General features: G+C 32.4%; 3 protein-coding genes across 3 annotated transcripts; all 3 read left to right on the top strand.

Annotated features, from left to right (window-relative positions):
• The first annotated feature begins 510 nt into the window (after positions 1-510).
• Positions 511-3,209, top strand: LOC107898586 (proline-rich protein 2). Its single transcript, XM_016824089.2, has 2 exons — positions 511-852; positions 2,264-3,209. Exons 1-2 carry the CDS (start codon positions 678-680, stop codon positions 3,067-3,069), a joined length of 981 nt encoding a protein of 326 aa, XP_016679578.2. The 5' UTR covers positions 511-677; the 3' UTR covers positions 3,070-3,209.
• Positions 3,210-6,207: 2,998 nt separating this feature from the next.
• Positions 6,208-7,030, top strand: LOC107898587 (peptidyl-prolyl cis-trans isomerase). Its single transcript, XM_016824090.2, has one exon. The coding sequence runs from the start codon at positions 6,311-6,313 to the stop codon at positions 6,830-6,832; it is 522 nt and encodes a 173-aa protein (XP_016679579.1). The 5' UTR covers positions 6,208-6,310; the 3' UTR covers positions 6,833-7,030.
• Positions 7,031-13,760: 6,730 nt separating this feature from the next.
• On the top strand, positions 13,761-14,556 carry LOC107898588 (peptidyl-prolyl cis-trans isomerase 1). The gene has a single exon (XM_016824091.2). It carries the CDS (start codon positions 13,825-13,827, stop codon positions 14,344-14,346), a length of 522 nt encoding a protein of 173 aa, XP_016679580.1. The 5' UTR covers positions 13,761-13,824; the 3' UTR covers positions 14,347-14,556.
• Positions 14,557-19,194: the final 4,638 nt, after the last annotated feature.

Here is a 19,194-nt window from a genome sequence, read left to right as displayed (position 1 = left end):
TGAATCATTTTGAGTTTAACTTGTTTTAAGTTCGAGCCATTTCAATTTCGGGTTGTTTTAGGTTCAAATCATTTAAATTTGAAGCTCAATTTTCGAATTAGATCTATTGTGGGATATCCAATTGCCAACCTGAAACTCGAATATAACCCGAGCTGCCGACCTACGACCCGAGTTTGGACCCCACCAGGTGGAGTCGTTAAGGGGCTCACGGGGAGGGCTTGCGAGCACAGTTCGCACAGGGTACAAAGCTAAATGAATGAACTGGCGAGCACCTGGACCAACAAACACGTGTTAAGTCTAGAGTAGAATACGTGTCGATATGCATGGAGCTTACCTAGAACGTCAATTCCATGAACAGTAACCATATCAAATAAATATCTGTTTCACCCATTAAGAAAATACACAATAAAAATACTCAACAAAATCATTTCAAATTTAAATTATTAATTTTTTTTATGATGATCATATCAAACCAAAGTTTAAACTACGTGTCTACACCAAAGTCATCTCAAAGAGGTGGTGAGGGTCCCGTTCCCTAACCTTATGTGAGGCATTTAAGTGTGGTGTCGGTAAGCCATTGAAAATGGTGATCCCATGATCCCTTTTGAACACCATTATATAATAAGGCTTTGGTATCCAATCTCTGATATCATATCACTACCTCAGAAGCAATAACAATGGAGAACCTCGAGTTTCGAGGAAGAGCACTTGTGGCGTTCACAGTATGGTCATTATTATTTGTGACCACATTTTGCAATGCTAACGGTGATGGTAAAACAGTTGAAGTGGTCGGGGTTGGTGAATGCACAGATTGCAAAGAGAATAACTTGGACTCCACCCAAGCATTTTCAGGTATTGTTTTCATCTAAGCTGCTCAATTAATTTCGAGGCCATTCCTTGCATGTTGTAGTGGCCTATATTGCTGGGGGGAGTTAGTTGTTTGGGTCGGTTCCGGATCCTCAGAAGTATTGTTTGTGGGTGTTTATGTTTGATTATCTGAGTTTTGTCACTTGTATTTTAAGGAGAGCCTAAGAAAGTTCACGGTAATGTTCTTATTAGAGGTGTTCATAGGTTCGAGTCGGGCTTAGGCATGATATTAACATACTTTATGCTTGTCCAAGCCTGGTCCGACCCGGAATATAGGCTTAAAATTTTACTCAAACAAGCCCATATTTGCAAAAGACTAACCCAAGCCTATTTTAGGTCCACCCATATTATTTTTTAAATTTTTTAAAAATATTTATATTATATTATTTTAATATTTAATAATTTTATACTTTTTTTAATTTATTGAAAATTTTTATATAGTCATCTGAACTTTATTTTAATATTTACATTAGAGTAGTATTATATATTTAGTATAGGTTTATTTTTTTTAATGTGTTCTAAATTATATAATATATAAAAATAACATAATATAAAATATTATAAACTTAAAAATGGGTCGGGTCAGGCTCAGGCCTTGAATGTTCAAGCCTCGAGCCCGACCCATATTATAAATTGGCCTATTTTTTTGTCCAAATCTATTTTTCAGGCCTAATTTTTTACTCAAACCCTTTCAAATTTCTGATGGGCCTTTAGGCTTAAGCGGATAACCCGACCCATGAATAGATCTAGTTCTTACCCACTAATGCCATATAAGGGCATGAGTTCAAAACCCATTAAGGCCAAATGTTAAACATTTCTTTGGTGGAGTAGGCGCTCCATCAAATTTCGCGAACCCTTTTGGACTCCCTTCAAAGTTATGAGACAAAAACTCAAAGTTAAAACCGAGTATAGAAATCCAGAGAACAATACCTTCATTGAGGGTCCAAGATTGGCCCAAAGCGCGACCTCTCCTCAACACACATATTATTACACTAAGATTGATATACATACATATCCAAGTTCAAACTCAATTATATGTACATACTTTTGTATTGACGATGGTCAATTAAAGAGTTGATACTCAAGCACTCATGATAGGGATAAATCTGCATTACACCTTATACATAAAACAAAAAGCTGCTTAAATAAAGATACACTTCTCCCCAAAAATTTAAAAATTTTAGTCACGAGTAAGGCAAAAGCTCTAAAAAATAGTAAAAAGAGGTTTTTGTTTGAGTCATTATTAGTGTATAAATCTACCAGTGAACCATCACACTAACATTTTGTTAACATTAGAGAATTAAACTTTATGATGTTATGTTAATGGTGTATTCTCCCTTTCTTTAATTTGAAGCAATATTTATGATGTTATGATAATGGCGTTTTCTCTTTCTAGGTCTTCGTGTAACCATAGATTGCAAGCCAGAAAATGGTGACCATTTCAAAACCAGAGGGTCTGGAAAGCTTGACAAACAAGGCAATTTCAAAGTCTCTCTTCCACAACACTTGTTCAAAGATGGCAAATTGAATGAACATTGCTACGCACAGCTTCGCACTGTATCATCACCTCAACCTTGCCCTTCCATTAATGGCTTAGAATCCTCTAAGCTAGTTTTCAAATCCACCACCGACCAGAAACACCAGTTTGGGTTAAAAGAGAACCTCAAATTCTCACCAATAACATGTGTCTCAGCCTCCTTTTGGCCTCACCACCACCACAACTTCCCTCCATTGCCTAAGCTTCCACCACTTCCGCCATTGAAAAGCTTCCACCATCATTACCCTCACCCTCCCATCTACAAGAAACCTCTTCCACCACCGGTTTATAAGCCTCACCCGGTGCCGGTCTACAAGAAACCACTCCCTCCGCCGGTTCCTGTCTACAAACCACCGGTTTATAAGCCTCATCCGGTGCCGGTCTACAAGAAGCCGCTTCCACCGCCGGTTCCTGTCTACAAACCACCGGTTTATAAGCCTCATCCGGTGCCGGTTTATAAGAAGCCGCTTCCACCGCCGGTTCCTATTTACAAACCGAAACCCTTCCCTCCTATTCCTCACAAGCCACTTCCTCCTCTTCCGAAGATTCCTCCATTTACGAAGAAGCCGTGCCCTCCGCTTCCCAAGCTTCCTCCCAAGTATTTCCACCACCCCAAGTTCGGAAAATGGCCGCCGTTGCCGCCGTTTGCTCCACATCATCCTTGAAGTACGTAGGGTGTACTGTAAAATGAAGTGTTATATGCAATATTTAATGAAGCATTGCATGCAATAAAAAAGGTCTATCTTCGTAGGGGAGATAAATTAAGTAAATGTTTAAATTAATTAAGTTGGACGTGTTTGTTGAATCTTTTTCTTTACTTGCTGATTATAAAACTGTCATTTTTATTGCAATAATAATATTATGTTAGGGCCAATATAAATACCGATTGAGGCTTAATTCGATTGATATGTGTATTATTGTCAATGTAAGAGAAAGTGAATTCGAGTGTAGCCAAGCTCATTATCCTCCTATTTATGGGTTGGGGAAGGAGTATGAGTAGTTCTTGGTATTATGTCTAAAAGAACAGATATTATCAGAACCTATAATGAGATTATTCAAAAAAAAAAACTACTATAATCCAATAAAATGTATTAATATTATGTGTTAAAAATAATTTTAAGATATATTAGGCACTTTCATTTTAGCCACTCATAAATAAATCCTTTCGATTTCGTCATCCCCTTTAGAATTTTTATTTTATTTTATTCACTCAATTATTAAGGGTTAAGTCGGAAGTTGTAATAAAGTTAATGGTTGAGTGACTAAAATAAAAATTTTCTCTAACAACCGTTATGAAACTGAAAGAATTTTTTTTTATATGATCCAAATGAAAGTGCCTTAAGGATTGAGTTAACAAGTAAGGTTGTTTACTCTATTTAATTTTTTTTAAAAAGACATAATAACTTATTTGACCCTTTAACTTTACAAAAAAAAATCATTTTAGCACTTCATTTTTTATTATTTGTCAAATCACCCAAAAATGTATGGAAAAGTTAACGTTTGTTAACTTTGCTAATGTGGCAAACACGTGGATTGCCATGTTAGCAATTAGTTTTTTTAAATAAAGATGTTTTATATATTTTTAATAATTTTACTAATTTTTTTTGAAATATTTAAAACTTAAAATTTTAATTGATGTTAATTTTTCATCTATTTTGGGTGATTTAACAAATAATACAAGTTTAAAGGCTAAAAAAAATTAAAAAGTAAAAAATAAAATAAAGGACTAAAATTAAATTAAAAGGTAAAATAAATCATTATACTAGAGAAAAAAAATTAAACAAAGTAGCTTGGTCCTAGACTTGTGGCCCGACTCAAAAAGTGGGAGGGTTTGAATAAATATATAGGCTCAAAAAATAGGCTTGGGCAACAAAAAATAAGGCATTGTTTAGAAAATGGGTTGAGTCTCGAGTAATGCTTTTTTGGCTTGAACTCGACTCGACCTAGCCCGAATTTGTAAAAAAAAAAAAAACTGTTGTGTTTTTGTTGTTTTCTTCTTGTTGTTGTTTTTTACTATTTTGCTATTATTTTCTTACTATTTTGTTATTGTTTCCCTATCATGTTGTAACTATTTTGTTGTTATTATTTGGATATTGTATAATTATTGGTTTATTGTTAATTTTGTCACTATTTTAGACAGGGGCGAAGGCAGAACAATTTTTTAGGGGGCCGAATGAAATTTTAGTTTTTTATAGTCTATAATATATCTTTATAAATTTTAAAGGATTAAATTAAATTTTTATAATTTTAGGGGAACTAAAGTGTAATTTTACCTTTATTAATTAAAAATTTTAAAATTTTTTGAAGGGCCTAAATAATATTTTTTCATTTTAGGGGGGTCGGGCCCCTGTCAACACCTTAGCTTCACCTCTGATTTCAGAGGCATTTACTTGTTAAGTTGTACCTATATTAGTGTTATTTAAGTGTATATATATTTTAATTTATTATCAATTTATTAGGAAACGTATATTTTAATACTTTTAGTATTTTTGATGTATTATATTTTTTTAAAAAAATTAATATTTTTTATTTAGATTGAACTTAAGCAAATTCTTTCAAGCCCATTTTTCGGGCCCAAGCCGAACACAAACCTAACAAATGAACCTAAGATTTTGATTGAGCTTAACTCTACGTGGGTCATGATCAATTTTATTTAAATTTGGCTCGAATTTCTATAATATTCAACGTGGAGTAAAAACAAAAAAAAAATCTCAAAAAAAAAAAAATGGACCGCATTTAGCGTGCGTGTGTATAACGCTAGAATAGAAGGGGCATCTCGGTCTTAATCAACATTTATGTAACTTTATTTATGCATTTTAACAATAATTATAACTTACTTTATTATTAAAATTATTTTATAGTGGAAAAATGGTCCAACAAAACTCTGCCGTATCGCATCTGATACTTCTTTTTTTTTTCTAAAAAATAATTATTCTTATTTTTCGTATATAGAATTTATTTCAAATTTAATGTGAATCGAATCCAATTTTGACCCACATTTTTATCATTTAATTTTTTAAATATAAAATATAATTATTTCGTAGGAGAGTTTTTTAAGGTATTTATCTTATATTTAATGTTAATTAAATTTGTCATTTTTAAAGAGATAATAGTATAACCTAATTATTTGGTACATCAATAGGAAAATATTTTAATTCTATATATGAATTAAATAATTATGATATATTTTTAATTGATATTTAAAAATAATTTAAATATCATATAATAATTTTCCAATAAAATTAAGTTATATAATAATTTTCAAGCTTTACTCAATTTTTTTATTAATCTCGTTATAGATTTTGATCATATCTGTTTTTTTTTGACATAATGTTTAAAACTACCCATAGTCCCTCTCCAACCCATAAATAGGTTCTAATTATATTTAGTTTTTAAAAAAAAAAGTTAGCCCACTCGAACTTACGTTTTCTTACATTAACACCATGCTAATCGAGTTAAGACTCAATTGATTTACCTATTTTTTTCTATAAAAAGAACCTACCTAAATTTTTAGCTTGACTACAAAAGAGTTAATATATTATTTGGTACATGAGTTTCATTTTAATGTTTAATTTGGTATCTAAATTTTTCTGATGAGTTTGATTCTTGAATTTGGCTTTTGTTTATTCAAATTAAGTACTTAAAATTGATTTTTTCTTGTCTTAGTTAAGTACAAAAAAATACATAAGTACCAAATTGAACATTAAAGTAAAACTGAAGGACTAAAAAGAAAATGGATGATCACAATTCAACCCGAATTAGATCCATTAAAAAATCAACCCGACCCGTTTGCAGGTCAACCCTCATTCATCTTCTCTATATAAACCAGTCTCTCTTTAGCTTAAATCTCACACTAACCCACCAAAACAAAATCCAAAAATAAGCCAATTTTCAATTTTTTTAACTATGGCTTCAAATCCCAAGGTTTTCTTCGACATGACGATCGGAGGTCAACCGGCCGGCCGGATCGTGATGGAGCTTTTCGCAGACGTCACTCCTCGTACCGCCGAGAACTTCCGGGCACTCTGTACCGGCGAGAAAGGCGTCGGTCGTTCCGGTAAACCACTCCACTACAAAGGCTCTAAGTTCCACCGCGTGATCCCTGATTTCATGTGCCAAGGAGGTGATTTCACAGCCGGAAACGGAACCGGAGGTGAATCGATATACGGGTCTAAGTTCGCCGACGAGAACTTCATCAAGAAGCACACCGGACCCGGCATACTATCCATGGCGAACGCCGGTCCCGGAACGAATGGATCTCAGTTCTTTATTTGTACCGCTAAGACCGAGTGGCTCGATGGGATGCATGTGGTGTTTGGTCAAGTTGTTGAAGGTATGGATGTGGTTAAAGCCATTGAAAAAGTTGGGTCTAGCAGTGGAAGGACTGCTAAGCCTGTCGTTATTGCAGATTGTGGACAGCTTTGTTAAGAACAAGAACAAGAACAAGAAATGGAATAATGTTGACTCTGGTCTATGAATGGTGATTCATGTCTGAAATTTATCATTTTTATGTGTTTTCTTTTGCTGGTTACTGGATTTGGCTTAGGTTGTTCTCTAAGAACATGACTGCCATAAATAATGTACGCTATTTATCATCATATTTGACCATATAATTGAGTTATTACATACCCTTTTTGTTGTTTTTGCAATACAATCTATATTTCTTGTTTTATTACAAGGAAAAGTCAAAAAGAAAACTGCTGAATAATTTTATTCTTCTTAAATACTGATAAAGAAAAGGTTTTGTGTAACCGATTGAATTTATGGTTTAGGGATATGTGTATTGTTATTAATATAAGTGAATTCAAATATATTGAAGCACGAGTTGAGAAAGGCCTAAACTTGAGATTGTTCAAAAAAAAGTATTGTCTATATTTGGAGAAAAGGATTGTATAAGTGATTTCAATATTATCAGTGCAAGTAAAAATATATGACAAATGATTAGAAAGAATCAGACAAAATTCACACATGATGTATGCACATTTATGAGATTGAAAATTCATATATCGTAATTATAACTTCCGTTCTCAACCCATGACCAATATATTCCATCTAGATCTCAATTCTATTTTTATATTGCCATTGACATGATATAATAGATGCGAATTCTATTCTATCTTTTTCTATTTATATATATATTTGTGTATGGTGAGATTTTAACTTTTAAGTATTCAAAAATTTAGACCTTCAGTCATACTTCTAAGATTCCTTTACTTTCAATTTTTCTAGCAACTTCATGAGATTGCCTTTCAAATTTTTTATCTCGACCTCTAGATATGGAACCTAATTTTCAACCAGGTGAGCTTCCTTCACATAAGCATAGCTATTAGCATTATCCCTCCTTCCAACTAGCAACTCTTTGCTTTTGATCCCTCAGAGAGCCTCTAATTGATTTGCTTCAACCGCTTAGCCTTTGCTGATAGTTGTACAAGCCTCATAATTTGGTATGAAGACGGTTCCATCAGCACTAAGGCATAGGAAGCATTAATAAGAAAGATGTCAGAATAATAGAAGGCACGAAATGTTGCAAACAAGAGAAAGGCCTACATATACATGTATCAAGGGTCTTCGTAAGGCTTTTAGTGACGTGTTTCCCTCATTCTTTGGGCTGAGTGACAGGAAGTTTAGCATTCAAATGTTTATGCACATATTGGCAAACGAAATATGGAGGTTACCGCTCCTCTTCGAGCATTAACTTTGCTAAAGGATCTCCACTCTTCCAAGGCCAAGCATTGTATGATGAAGACCAAGCACCAAAACTCGTCACATAACAAAACAATGCTATTTCTGCTAGAGTTGCACCATTTAGGTTATGCCCTTCGAAATATAATCGCCAAAAACCATGTAGGGACCATATCTCGCTAAACTTCACTAGTTCTATCCTCAAACAGAATGGCTCCCTATCGCGGCCTGAAACAAGCTAAAGGGATGAAGGAATAACCCACTTGAGGATAAAAATAAACCTCCAACTTGTCCTCGATTGTGGGGATAGTAAGACAGGTTCCATGGTTCTTTCAATCTAAAAAGTACAGTACCATTTGTCACCAAGAAACCCTAAATAATTGACTAGGGGTAAAAAGTACAGTATGGCAATTTGGTCATACGCCAACTTTTTGAAACTTTTCTACTCGCTCTTGCAAGAATAAGATATTGTGTCAAATGGTTGCATATGCGAACTTGATACGGGATGAAACTTTTAGTAAGACAAGTTGTTCTTCTTCTTATTTTAACTGCTGTCTTGCTTCCACCTAGTTGGTTCTTCTCATGTCATTCTAATTGGCGATGATAAGATGTAGTGTTTGTGACAAGTACAGACAGTAAGTAGATCTGAAGAGCCACCATGTCTAGAAAAACGTAATCATCAATGGACCCTTTTATTGCCTCCTATTCAAGGAAGGCCTTCATTTTATTGTATCGAGAAAGCTGACTTCACTTTTGATTATCTTTTATCCCACTAAATCACTTCCCAAAGCACTATTAGGCATTCTTGTTCCAGTAAGGAGATTTAAAGAGGGAATCTATCGCGATGTTTCCTCCTGGTGCCTTGGCTTTTTCATGTGCCTAACATGACGTCACTTTTCTTAGCATTGGCAGAGTATTCTCCCTTTGTCTTGAGAGAAATGTGTATAGAGGTACCCCGGTTTTTTATTTTTCCTACAAAGCTCGTGCACCTTCTTTCTTGAAAGGCATTTTGCCTTTGTTCTTGTCACCTCCTTCACCCACTGATTGTTGAGCAACATTTTGTTCCATGCCAAGAGGTTGGGTTTTTTGCTTTACTAAGCGGTTATCCTTGAAGAAGAAGAAGATACAAGCTCAGAAATCACAAAAGAGCCCTACTTATCAGTATCTAAGTAGGAAATCAAGAAATAGAAAAGCCCTAATAAAAAATCAACGCTTGTTTAGGGAGTGTAAAGTCTTAACGAATCGAATTCTACCGAGAGGAGGAGTGAATTGGTAATCTAACTTGTTTTCACTAAGGTGAGAAAGGATAGAAAATATTGACTCAATGGTTTGGCCTTAATTGGCTACCTCCTTTATCTTTTGCCGACAAGAATTTTCCAAATTCATTAACTTGAATTGATACGTTTCAAAGACAAGTATAACCTTTAAAACTCTCTATCTAGCAAGGCTTAGACAAAAGCCTTCTCCTAGCATTCAAGGCTAAACAAGAACCTCTAATCCATTAATGCTTTCTGCATAAAAACCTTAAAGTTCGCTTTTTAATAGAAAGAGAATATTTGAGGAAACACATGATCAACCTCTAGTAAGTGAGTGTTTACAAAATTAAGCTCTTAAAAGTACAATAAACCCTTGTATAATGATTTTCAATAAAGCTCAATAAATAATAAACAAGAAAAGAGGAAAGAAATGAACTAAAAATTTGCTTGCTTGAATGCGTTGATATGTTACAACCCGGTTTGACTCTAATCGGAATAGTGGTTTCGGGACCACAAATCCGAGTCCTAAAAATATTTCAATATTATTTTGTGTGTTTAATTTGTGTGCATTTGATTGTGTGAAATTTTCGTATTTTAATTTTGTTGTTTGAGTGTCCGATTAAATAAAAGGACTAAATCGCGAAAAATAAAAATTTAGGGGTTAATTATAAAAGCACCTAATTGTTGTTGTCTTTTTAAATGGAAGGATTTATGATGCAATAAGACCATAAAGTAGTGAGTGGGTGATAATGGTCAAAAATGACCTTATATTATAAGGTTTATATATTTTGTATTAAAGGTTAATATAGTAAACTAATAATTAAATAAACATATGATATAATAAATCAATTGAAGCCATTATTTTCTTTCTTCCTTTGCCAAAACTTAGAAAAACAAATAGGGTTTAAAAGCTTTGAGGTATTCGGTCATTAACAAGCTTAATTCAAGATCGAGAACCAAAGAAATTGGAGTTAGATCGGGGAAAAGCCAAATTAGTCGAATAATCGTCCGACTTCGATTTTCCATCGTCCGAGGTAAGTCTATTAGCTATTTAATGTTATTAAATCAATATATATATATGCATGAATATCTATTATGTTGTTGTTGAGCTATAGTTAAAAGTAATTTAATTGAATAAATTCAAATTATAAATGGTATAAATATGTATATACAACGTTCAAATATATAGGTATATGCTTATATAAATTTTTGAACTAATTTAAAGTATGAATAGTATAAAGTTATATATATAAATTCAAATAATTATATATGTATCTATATGTATACATATACTTGAATTTGGTTGGTTGTATGAGAGTTATATATATGTGCACTTAAGATTCAAATATATGTAAGTAAATACATGTATAAATTCTTGCTTAAATTAAAGATATGTATAATACATATGTATACATAAGTTTCGAACATATAGATGTATGTAAAAACATTTGGGTTTGATTAAAAGTATGTATGTTGTAATTGTACATATAATTTCGAATAAGTAAGTATATGGAGTTGGAACATCTATATATATATATGAATAAGTCTTGATTATATTTTAAGGTATAAATGTTAAAAACGTACTTGGGAGTTTGAATATATCTAAATGTATATTTGTGTACAGATTCTTGAATTGAATCGAATGTATGATTCGCAAACTCTTTTGTGATTGAATATGGACTACAATGAATGTGTGTTTGCTGTTAATAAGTATTTGAGGAAATTATTCTGTATATGGGAAAATTGAGATTTTCAAGCATAGCGCTTAGCAGGCTTATTGCCAGTGAAACACTTCAGACTATATGTCTAGCAGACTTAATGCCGGTGAAATATTTCAGACTATATGTCTAGCAGGCTAAGTGCCGGTGTACTGAATCAGGCTTAAAGCCTAGCAGGCTAAATGCCGGTGAATCTGTTTTAAGTATGTGATTAGGTGTACAATTATATGATTTTGGATATATTTAATTGATAAGTATATTTATATATATACAATTGGCTAAGTGCGTTTGATGATTATATATATCCGGCTTATACAATTGAGAAATATATATATGCTCTGGGATTATGCATTTGATAAATATATACTTTTAAATATTCGGTACACATATTTGATTAGTAACTATATATGCAATCGAGATATATATATATACCTTGGTTTATAAGTATTTGATGAAAATAAATGCATTCGTTCATATGTATTAGATTTGTATTGGTTTAAAGTTTAAAATGAGTATTCATACACATTCGATTATGATATGTGTATAATATATATATGAGCGGTTGTATACATTCGTTGTAATGTGTTTGGTATAAAAATATATATTCAATTGATCGCTTTCGACAGGTATGCATATCTGTCTATAAATGAAATGGGCTGAGTACAATAACATATAAATATTAGTTATTCGTGTTAATTGAAATCTCAGTGAAATAGATTAAAAAGTAACTTTATTTATATATTTATATACATTTAGTTATGCTGTAGACTTACTAAGCTATAAAAGCTTATTTTGTTTGTTTTCGTCCATTTGCTTTTATAGATTTTGGAGACGCGTTACGAGCTCGGGGATCATTAGCATAGTCCATCACACTATCGACTTCTTTTGGTATTTTGTTAAATATTTGAACTCAATCTTATGGCATGTATAGGTTTGAGTACGATGTTAATTACATTTTGATTGTAAATTATAATAGCTATGCGAAAGTAATTAAATTTTTACGTTGTGATCAGTTTGGTTTTAAAAATGTTGAATTTGTTCGGTAATGCCTCGTAACCCTAATTCGGTGACGGATACGGGTTAGGGGTGTTACATGATATCTCTTCATTCATCGACCTCTCTTTATGTCAATGAAGTGAATTCTAGCTATTTATGGTCGTAGGGGATGAAAAAGAGCCGTTAGAAGCATTAAAAATTCAAGTTGAAACAACCCTACATCCTAATGTATCATTACCTATGAAGAGGGTATCCATACTTCTAAAAAAAATAGTCATTATAAATAATGAGGTATTGATACTTTTTGGGTTAGGTATCGATACCTCAATAACAGGTATCAAGGTATCGATACCTTGCCCATCTAGAAAAAAAGTTTTGGCTATTGACATTTCAAGGCTGATACTTTACGTAAAATACGATACTTGGGTGTGTATCGGTACCTCAAGAACAAGTATTATCTTACCCCTCTAGAAAGGCCTATGGATACTAGCCTAGGGGTATCGACACTTAGCTATTAAAATGGTTATTTTTGTTTCAAAAACACACTTTAAAATATTTTCAAAGCTTTTCAGTTAACTTAAGAGCACAAGATATGAGTAAAATCAATTTAAACCAGCATTCTTTAAGCTTGCTTTGGATTAGAAAATATTTTCTAAAATATTTATTTTGTTTTAAAACATAAATGACTTAAGCAATAATATGAAAAAAAAATATCTTAAATGTTATTATATAAAAAGTTTTATAAATCAAAGCTAGCATAGAGTAATTAATGAAAGGGCACAATGATTGGATATTAAGCATGACATTTCAAAAGTCGTTTTAGTGTTTCACTAGATATTTCACTCAAGGTAGGTCACTTTATAACCTGCATTTCATTTAGGGGCAATTATTATACCCTCACCATATCACCTCTCATCGAACCACCTGATGCTTATACTTGAAGGTAAAATTTGATGAAGCTCGGCCTTGCTAGAAGCATAGTCCCAATCTCGCTTCACCAAACACCGCATTAAATGAGATGATCCCACACAATCCCTAGAATATACATGGATAAGTGTTCCTATCAACACCCATCTATCTATCACCTCTTCGAACTGATAATATTATAACCAGTCACCTCACAAAGTCCCCTCATATCAACTCCAAAAGTGTTCCTAGTTGATCATTCTACTACCTACATCTATAGAATACAACAATAGATGATTGAAACCCATACCAAACCAACCTTCGTTTATAAATAATATCCTCCAGCACCAACGTAAAGGCACGAGATATATAATACAACCCTCACTCTATTCAAATACAAATTCAAAACCTTCATGGTTAATAGCTGTGCACACCACCTACAATGTGAACATCACTTTACCTGCCCTACATCTTGCATAAAAAATTATTATACCATATTCCATCTATGTAAGCTCCTTTAAGCAAAGAATAACTTTTCATAGTATACATAGAGAAAAGCAGAAAGTGTCTCAAACAGAAACACACTTTAAATACTAAATATGGTGCTAGAGACAGCCAATAGATTTGGCAGAAACAGCCACCTTTGTTTTATCATTTTAAAATGTTATATATATTCGTATTTATCACAAAATGTGAATGGAATTCAATTTTAACTCGCATTTGATCATTTTAAACCGAAAGAATTAGATTTAGAATCTATCCCGTCAACTTTCGAGCCTCCCCTTATCCTATATAAACATAGTCCCTCCCCTTTACGTACCCTATTGACCTATCAAAACAATACAAAATCCAATATTCAGCAATGGTTTCCAATCCTAAAGTATTCTTCGACGTGACGATCGGAGGCGAACCGGCTGGTCGGATCATGATGGAGCTTTTTGCCGATGTTACCCCTCGCACTGCCGAGAACTTCCGTGCACTATGTACCGGCGAGAAAGGCGTAGGTCGTTCCGGTAAACCACTCCACTACAAAGGCTCGAAGTTCCATCGTGTGATCCCTAATTTTATTTGCCAAGGAGGTGACTTCACAGCTGGAAACGGCACCGGAGGTGAATCTATATACGGATCCAACTTCGCCGACGAGAACTTCATCAAGAAACATATTGGACCCGGCGTACTATCCATGGCGAATGCTGGACCGGGTACTAACAAATCTCAGTTCTTCATCTGCACCACTAAAGCCGAGTGGCTCGATGGAAAGCACGTTGTTTTCGGACGAGTGGTCGAAGGCATGAAGGTAGTTAGAGACATTGAGAAAGTTGGCTCTAGCCGTGGAAAGACTACGAAGCCGGTTGTTATTGCCGATTGTGGACAGAGTACTTAAAAAACAACAACAAAAAGTAGGAATTTGCTTATGTTTGCCTTTGGTCTTGAATGTGTTTCATGTCTTAAAATTTCATTTATATGTATTCCTTAGTATTCAGCTATGTTTCTAAAGTCATGTTAATTAGGTTTTACTTGTAATAAAACATAATTATCTATTTGTAAATAAAAAGAGGTTTTACGTGTAATAAAACATAAACAACTAAGAAAATTAAATTGCAATTAGATTTATCCATGGGTTGGGATATTCAAAAAATGAGCTTGGATAAAAAAATAAGGCCCGTTTAGAAAATGGGTTGGGACTCGGATAAGACTTTTTTGGCCTGGACTTGACCCAAATTTGCAAAAAAAAAAAGCTATTGTTTTCCTGTTGTTATCTTGTTGCTTTTTTGATGTTTCTTTTTATTTTTTTTACTATTTTGTTGTCATTTCACTATTATGTTGCTATTATTTTGTTGTTATTATTTGGATATTATATAACTCTTATTTTATTATTAATTTCGTTACTATTTTAGAGGCATTTGTTTTGTCAAGTTGTACTTATGTTAGTGTTATTTAAGTATAATTTTTTTTTAAAATTTATGTTAAATTTTTTGGGAAACATTAATTTTAATGTTTTTGATGTATTATATTTTTAAAAAAATTATATACATTTTTTTAATATAGGCGGGCCCGGCTGAGCAAAATTTTAGACCAATTTTTTGGATCGAACCCGAACATATCAAATGGGCCTAAAATTTTTCTCAAGGCCCGACTCAGCCCAACCCATAAACAAATCTAATCGCAATCCACTATTTTTATAAAACATAATTTACTAAGAATATTCTTATTTAGTAAAAACAAAATACGATGTATGTCATATTTGTGGATTTATATATATATATACATATACTTTTTTATGTTTAATAAATATATAATTTTAAATAAATAAAATTTGAAGTTAATAAATTATTTATTTTACTCTAATTTTATACTAAATTATATTTTAAATGAATTGAGATTGTTAACATTTGAATTTTAACATTGAGTTCACCCGATCTTTAACATATGCTATCGATTCGCAAATTTAACTTACGTGTAATATAATTGTGTGTGTGAGTTCTTATTGAATGATTAAAAAAAATAGTTAACATTTTTTAATTGAAAATAAACAATATTATGTTATTGTGTCGCATCATTACTTAAAATTTTCATTAAAAATTATGGTTGTTTTGATTATAATGTGACATAATATTAACGTGCCACGCCATCACATAACTAAAACTGAGAAAAACGTATTATATTTAAGGATTAAATTGAAGAAAAATGCAACCCAAGGTTGAAAAGAAAACAATTTCCAATAAAAAAAAACATTTGATCTCATGGGATTTCTTGATTTTTAACAAGGATTTCAATCCAACCCTAAAAAGAAAATTAAAAAAGCCTTTGATAATTACATTGGGAATTTAGTTTATTCCTCTATGTAATTGGAGATATGAAGCTTCCTTGCAAGAGAAAGAAGACTACCTAGGTGGATTTTAATATTTAGTTTATATATATATAATCATGATGTATGGGTGTCCGATCTTAGTATATGGATATATTATGGATGAATTTTATTTGATTATTTTCTATTCTTCATTGATGGTATTTTATATTTAAATTAGACCTATTTATGGGTCGGGCTATTTGTCTAGATTTGAAGGCTTGTTCGAAATTCGAGAGGGTTTAGGTAAAAATATTTGGCTCAAAAAATGGGTTTGGGCAAAAAATTAGGCCCCGAGTCCAGCCTGACCCAGCCCGTTTTAAGTTTATAATATTTTATATTATGTAATTTAGAACACATTAAAAAAATAAAACTATATTAAATATATAATACTATTCTAATGTAAACATTAAAAAAATGTTAAGATGCCTATATAAAAATTTTCAATAAATAAAAAAGGTATAAAATTACTAAATATTAAAACAAAATAATATAAGTATTTTTTAAAAATTAAAAAAATAATATAGTTGGGTCTAAAATGGGCTTGAGTTAGTCTTTTGAAAATATGGGTAGGATTGGGCAAAAATTTAGAAACAGATTTCGGGTCGAGTCAAACTTAGACAAGCATAAAATATGTTACTATCATGTTTAAGTTCGGCCCGACCCGACTCATAAACACCTCTAATTTAAATTACTTAAATATATATTTATACTTATATTATATTTATGAATATACTATATTAAAAAAACTTTAAAAAAGGATATAATAATTTACTTTAAAAAACTTGTATATTTATCTTGTTGACACCATTTTTTGGATGAAAATGGGGTCGACTTGGATTTAAAAAAGAATGAAAACGGGAGTCGCCACCAATCCTTTTTTGACGAGGTGTGATCGGGTCACCTCAAAAAGTGATTGTTTTTAATAAATGATTTAATTTTATTAAAACAACGATTTTGGTCTACGAAATTCAGAAAAATGAGTTCGGGAGCCGGTTACGCACGAGGAAGGATTAGCACCCTCGATACGCCCAAAATTGGTACCTAGTTGATTAATTAGTGTCTTAGTGTCGAAAATTGAAAATTTGAAGAGTTTTAAAAAATGCGATCCTGAAAAGAAAATCTGATATCGTGAATTGAAACATAAGATTCTCTTGCTCCGAAGGAATATCACATCCAGCACGTTAGGACACGATACTCTAACCATCGAAACCAAGATCACCTTATAGTTTAATGAAACCATACTTTGAAGCTTTAAGAGGATATTTGGCTATTTAGTCAAACGAGAAATCGAAACCCAGCACGTTAGGGCACGTTTTCTCGAGTTTCCAAACGCGAAATATTGCCTTATTTAGAAAAATTTTCCTTTTGGTGTTTAGTGTCGATGCTTGACAAAACAATAACGAATACAACAAGGTGAGCAAAGTAAAATGAGTAACAACAATGCAATAGGCAAAATGAAATGACGAGGCGATTACATAAACAAAGCATACAACTAAATAAATAGAACTAACATTTTAGAAAAAAAGCACTAGTGTACATGGATAAATAAACATACACCAAATAACAATGATGACAATAAATACAATTATGTAAATATATATATATATATATATGCATGTATAATTTAAAGCCATAAAATAAGAAATATATAAATTACAGAATATGAAAACATAGATAAGTATGTACATATATATATAATCGGTAAACATTATAAAAAATGTAAATGTGTATTTATATATTTACAAATCGTGATTATATAAAATATATGTATGTGAATTATAAAATATGTGAAATATACGAAAAGCATTTTTAAGAGTATAAAATATATAAGTATGTATATGATGTAAAATATGCATAAATATATGTAAGTATATAAGAATTATGAAATGTGAAAAAATATATTTAAGTATGTATAAGTACGTATATATACATATTATAAATATATAAATATATGACAAAGCATAAACTAATAATAATAATAATAATAATAATAATAATAATAATAACATTGGAATATAAAAGAAACGTACATAAAATTAATAAAATATTAAAATAAAGTGAAATGAAAAATATTAAATACAAAAAAATATATGTGTATACACATACGTAATAAAAATATACACTAGCACATAATTATAATAATAGTAATACTAATAATACTAATAATATTAAAATAATAAGGGTATTTGATAAAGATACAAAAATAAACGAAAAAAAGGATTAAAATCGAATTAAAAACAAAGTTGTAGGGCCAATTTAAAATGAAAACAAAGGAAAGGGACTTAATTGTAACGCGCGTGCAACTTGGAGGGTCAAAAGCGCAATAAACCCAAGTATTAAAACGCTGCGCAGCATGGGGGGCCAGAATGAATTCGGGGCGAAACCATGGAGCCAAATTAAAAATAAAGAAAAAGCTTGATTGTAAACTCCCGAAAAAGCGGAAGGGCTAAAAGCGTAATTAGCCCTTTCAAAGAAAAACACGCGGATCCTCCCTGGTGCGGGTCGGGTCGACCCGACCCGCGTTCAAAACGACGTCGTTTTATTTGTTTAAACTGGGGGTCCAAAACGGTGCGTTTTGACCCCCTATAAAAGTCAAAAAAATTTTCAAAAAAAACATTTGTAGAGCTGAAAGGAAAAAAAAAAGAAAAGGGAGAGAGGAGAGGGGAGCTCGGAGCGATTTCCGGCCAAGGGAGGGGGTCACCGGACGGCCACCGGAGGCTCGCCGGCGCCGGCGCCGGCCACCGCGTAAAATTTTTTATATTTTTTTGTTATTTATTCTTGGTCTTAAAATGTATAGATCTTAGGTTTATATTAATAGAAAGGTATAGATATGTTTATAGAAATCGAAAGAAAATGTATGAAAAAAGATAACCTTTTCGTTTGCCTTTCCTTTTTCCCGAATGCTTGCTATCTCAGTACTGAGATCTATGTTTCTTTTAGTTCTAGCTTCTGTTTTCTAAAATACCCGAAAACAAACACAAAAAAAAACCCCCGTTTCCGTCCTTCATTTCGGGTTTTATAACCCATTTTTACATCCTTTTTCTATTATTCTATCCTGTTTTTTGTCTTGATCTTGCAGGGTATGGAGGTGCTGGTAGTGCAGGAGGAGCAGGTGGCCGACATGGTGGCATGGAGAGCTGGGCGTGGCAGACGAGGAGGCCACGCGAGGCATGCGGCGCTAGGGTTTGGGGGCATCTTTCTGCCGAAAATGTTAATGCTGTCTGGGCTGGGTTTTAATTTTTGTTTCGGGCCATGGGCTACATTGGGCTTGTTATTTTCCTTCGTAATTGGACTGTTGTTTATATTGTTTTAATATTCGGGCCTGGGCATAAAATTGGGCCTTACATATCTCAAAACCAAAATCCTCCCATTTTACTTATA

Source organism: Gossypium hirsutum, chromosome D04, assembly GCF_007990345.1.
Source record: "Gossypium hirsutum isolate 1008001.06 chromosome D04, Gossypium_hirsutum_v2.1, whole genome shotgun sequence".
Classification (NCBI taxonomy): domain Eukaryota; kingdom Viridiplantae; phylum Streptophyta; class Magnoliopsida; order Malvales; family Malvaceae; genus Gossypium; species Gossypium hirsutum.
The sequence above is the reverse complement of the archived record's forward strand: the minus strand, read 5'-3'. Positions and strand labels throughout refer to the sequence as shown.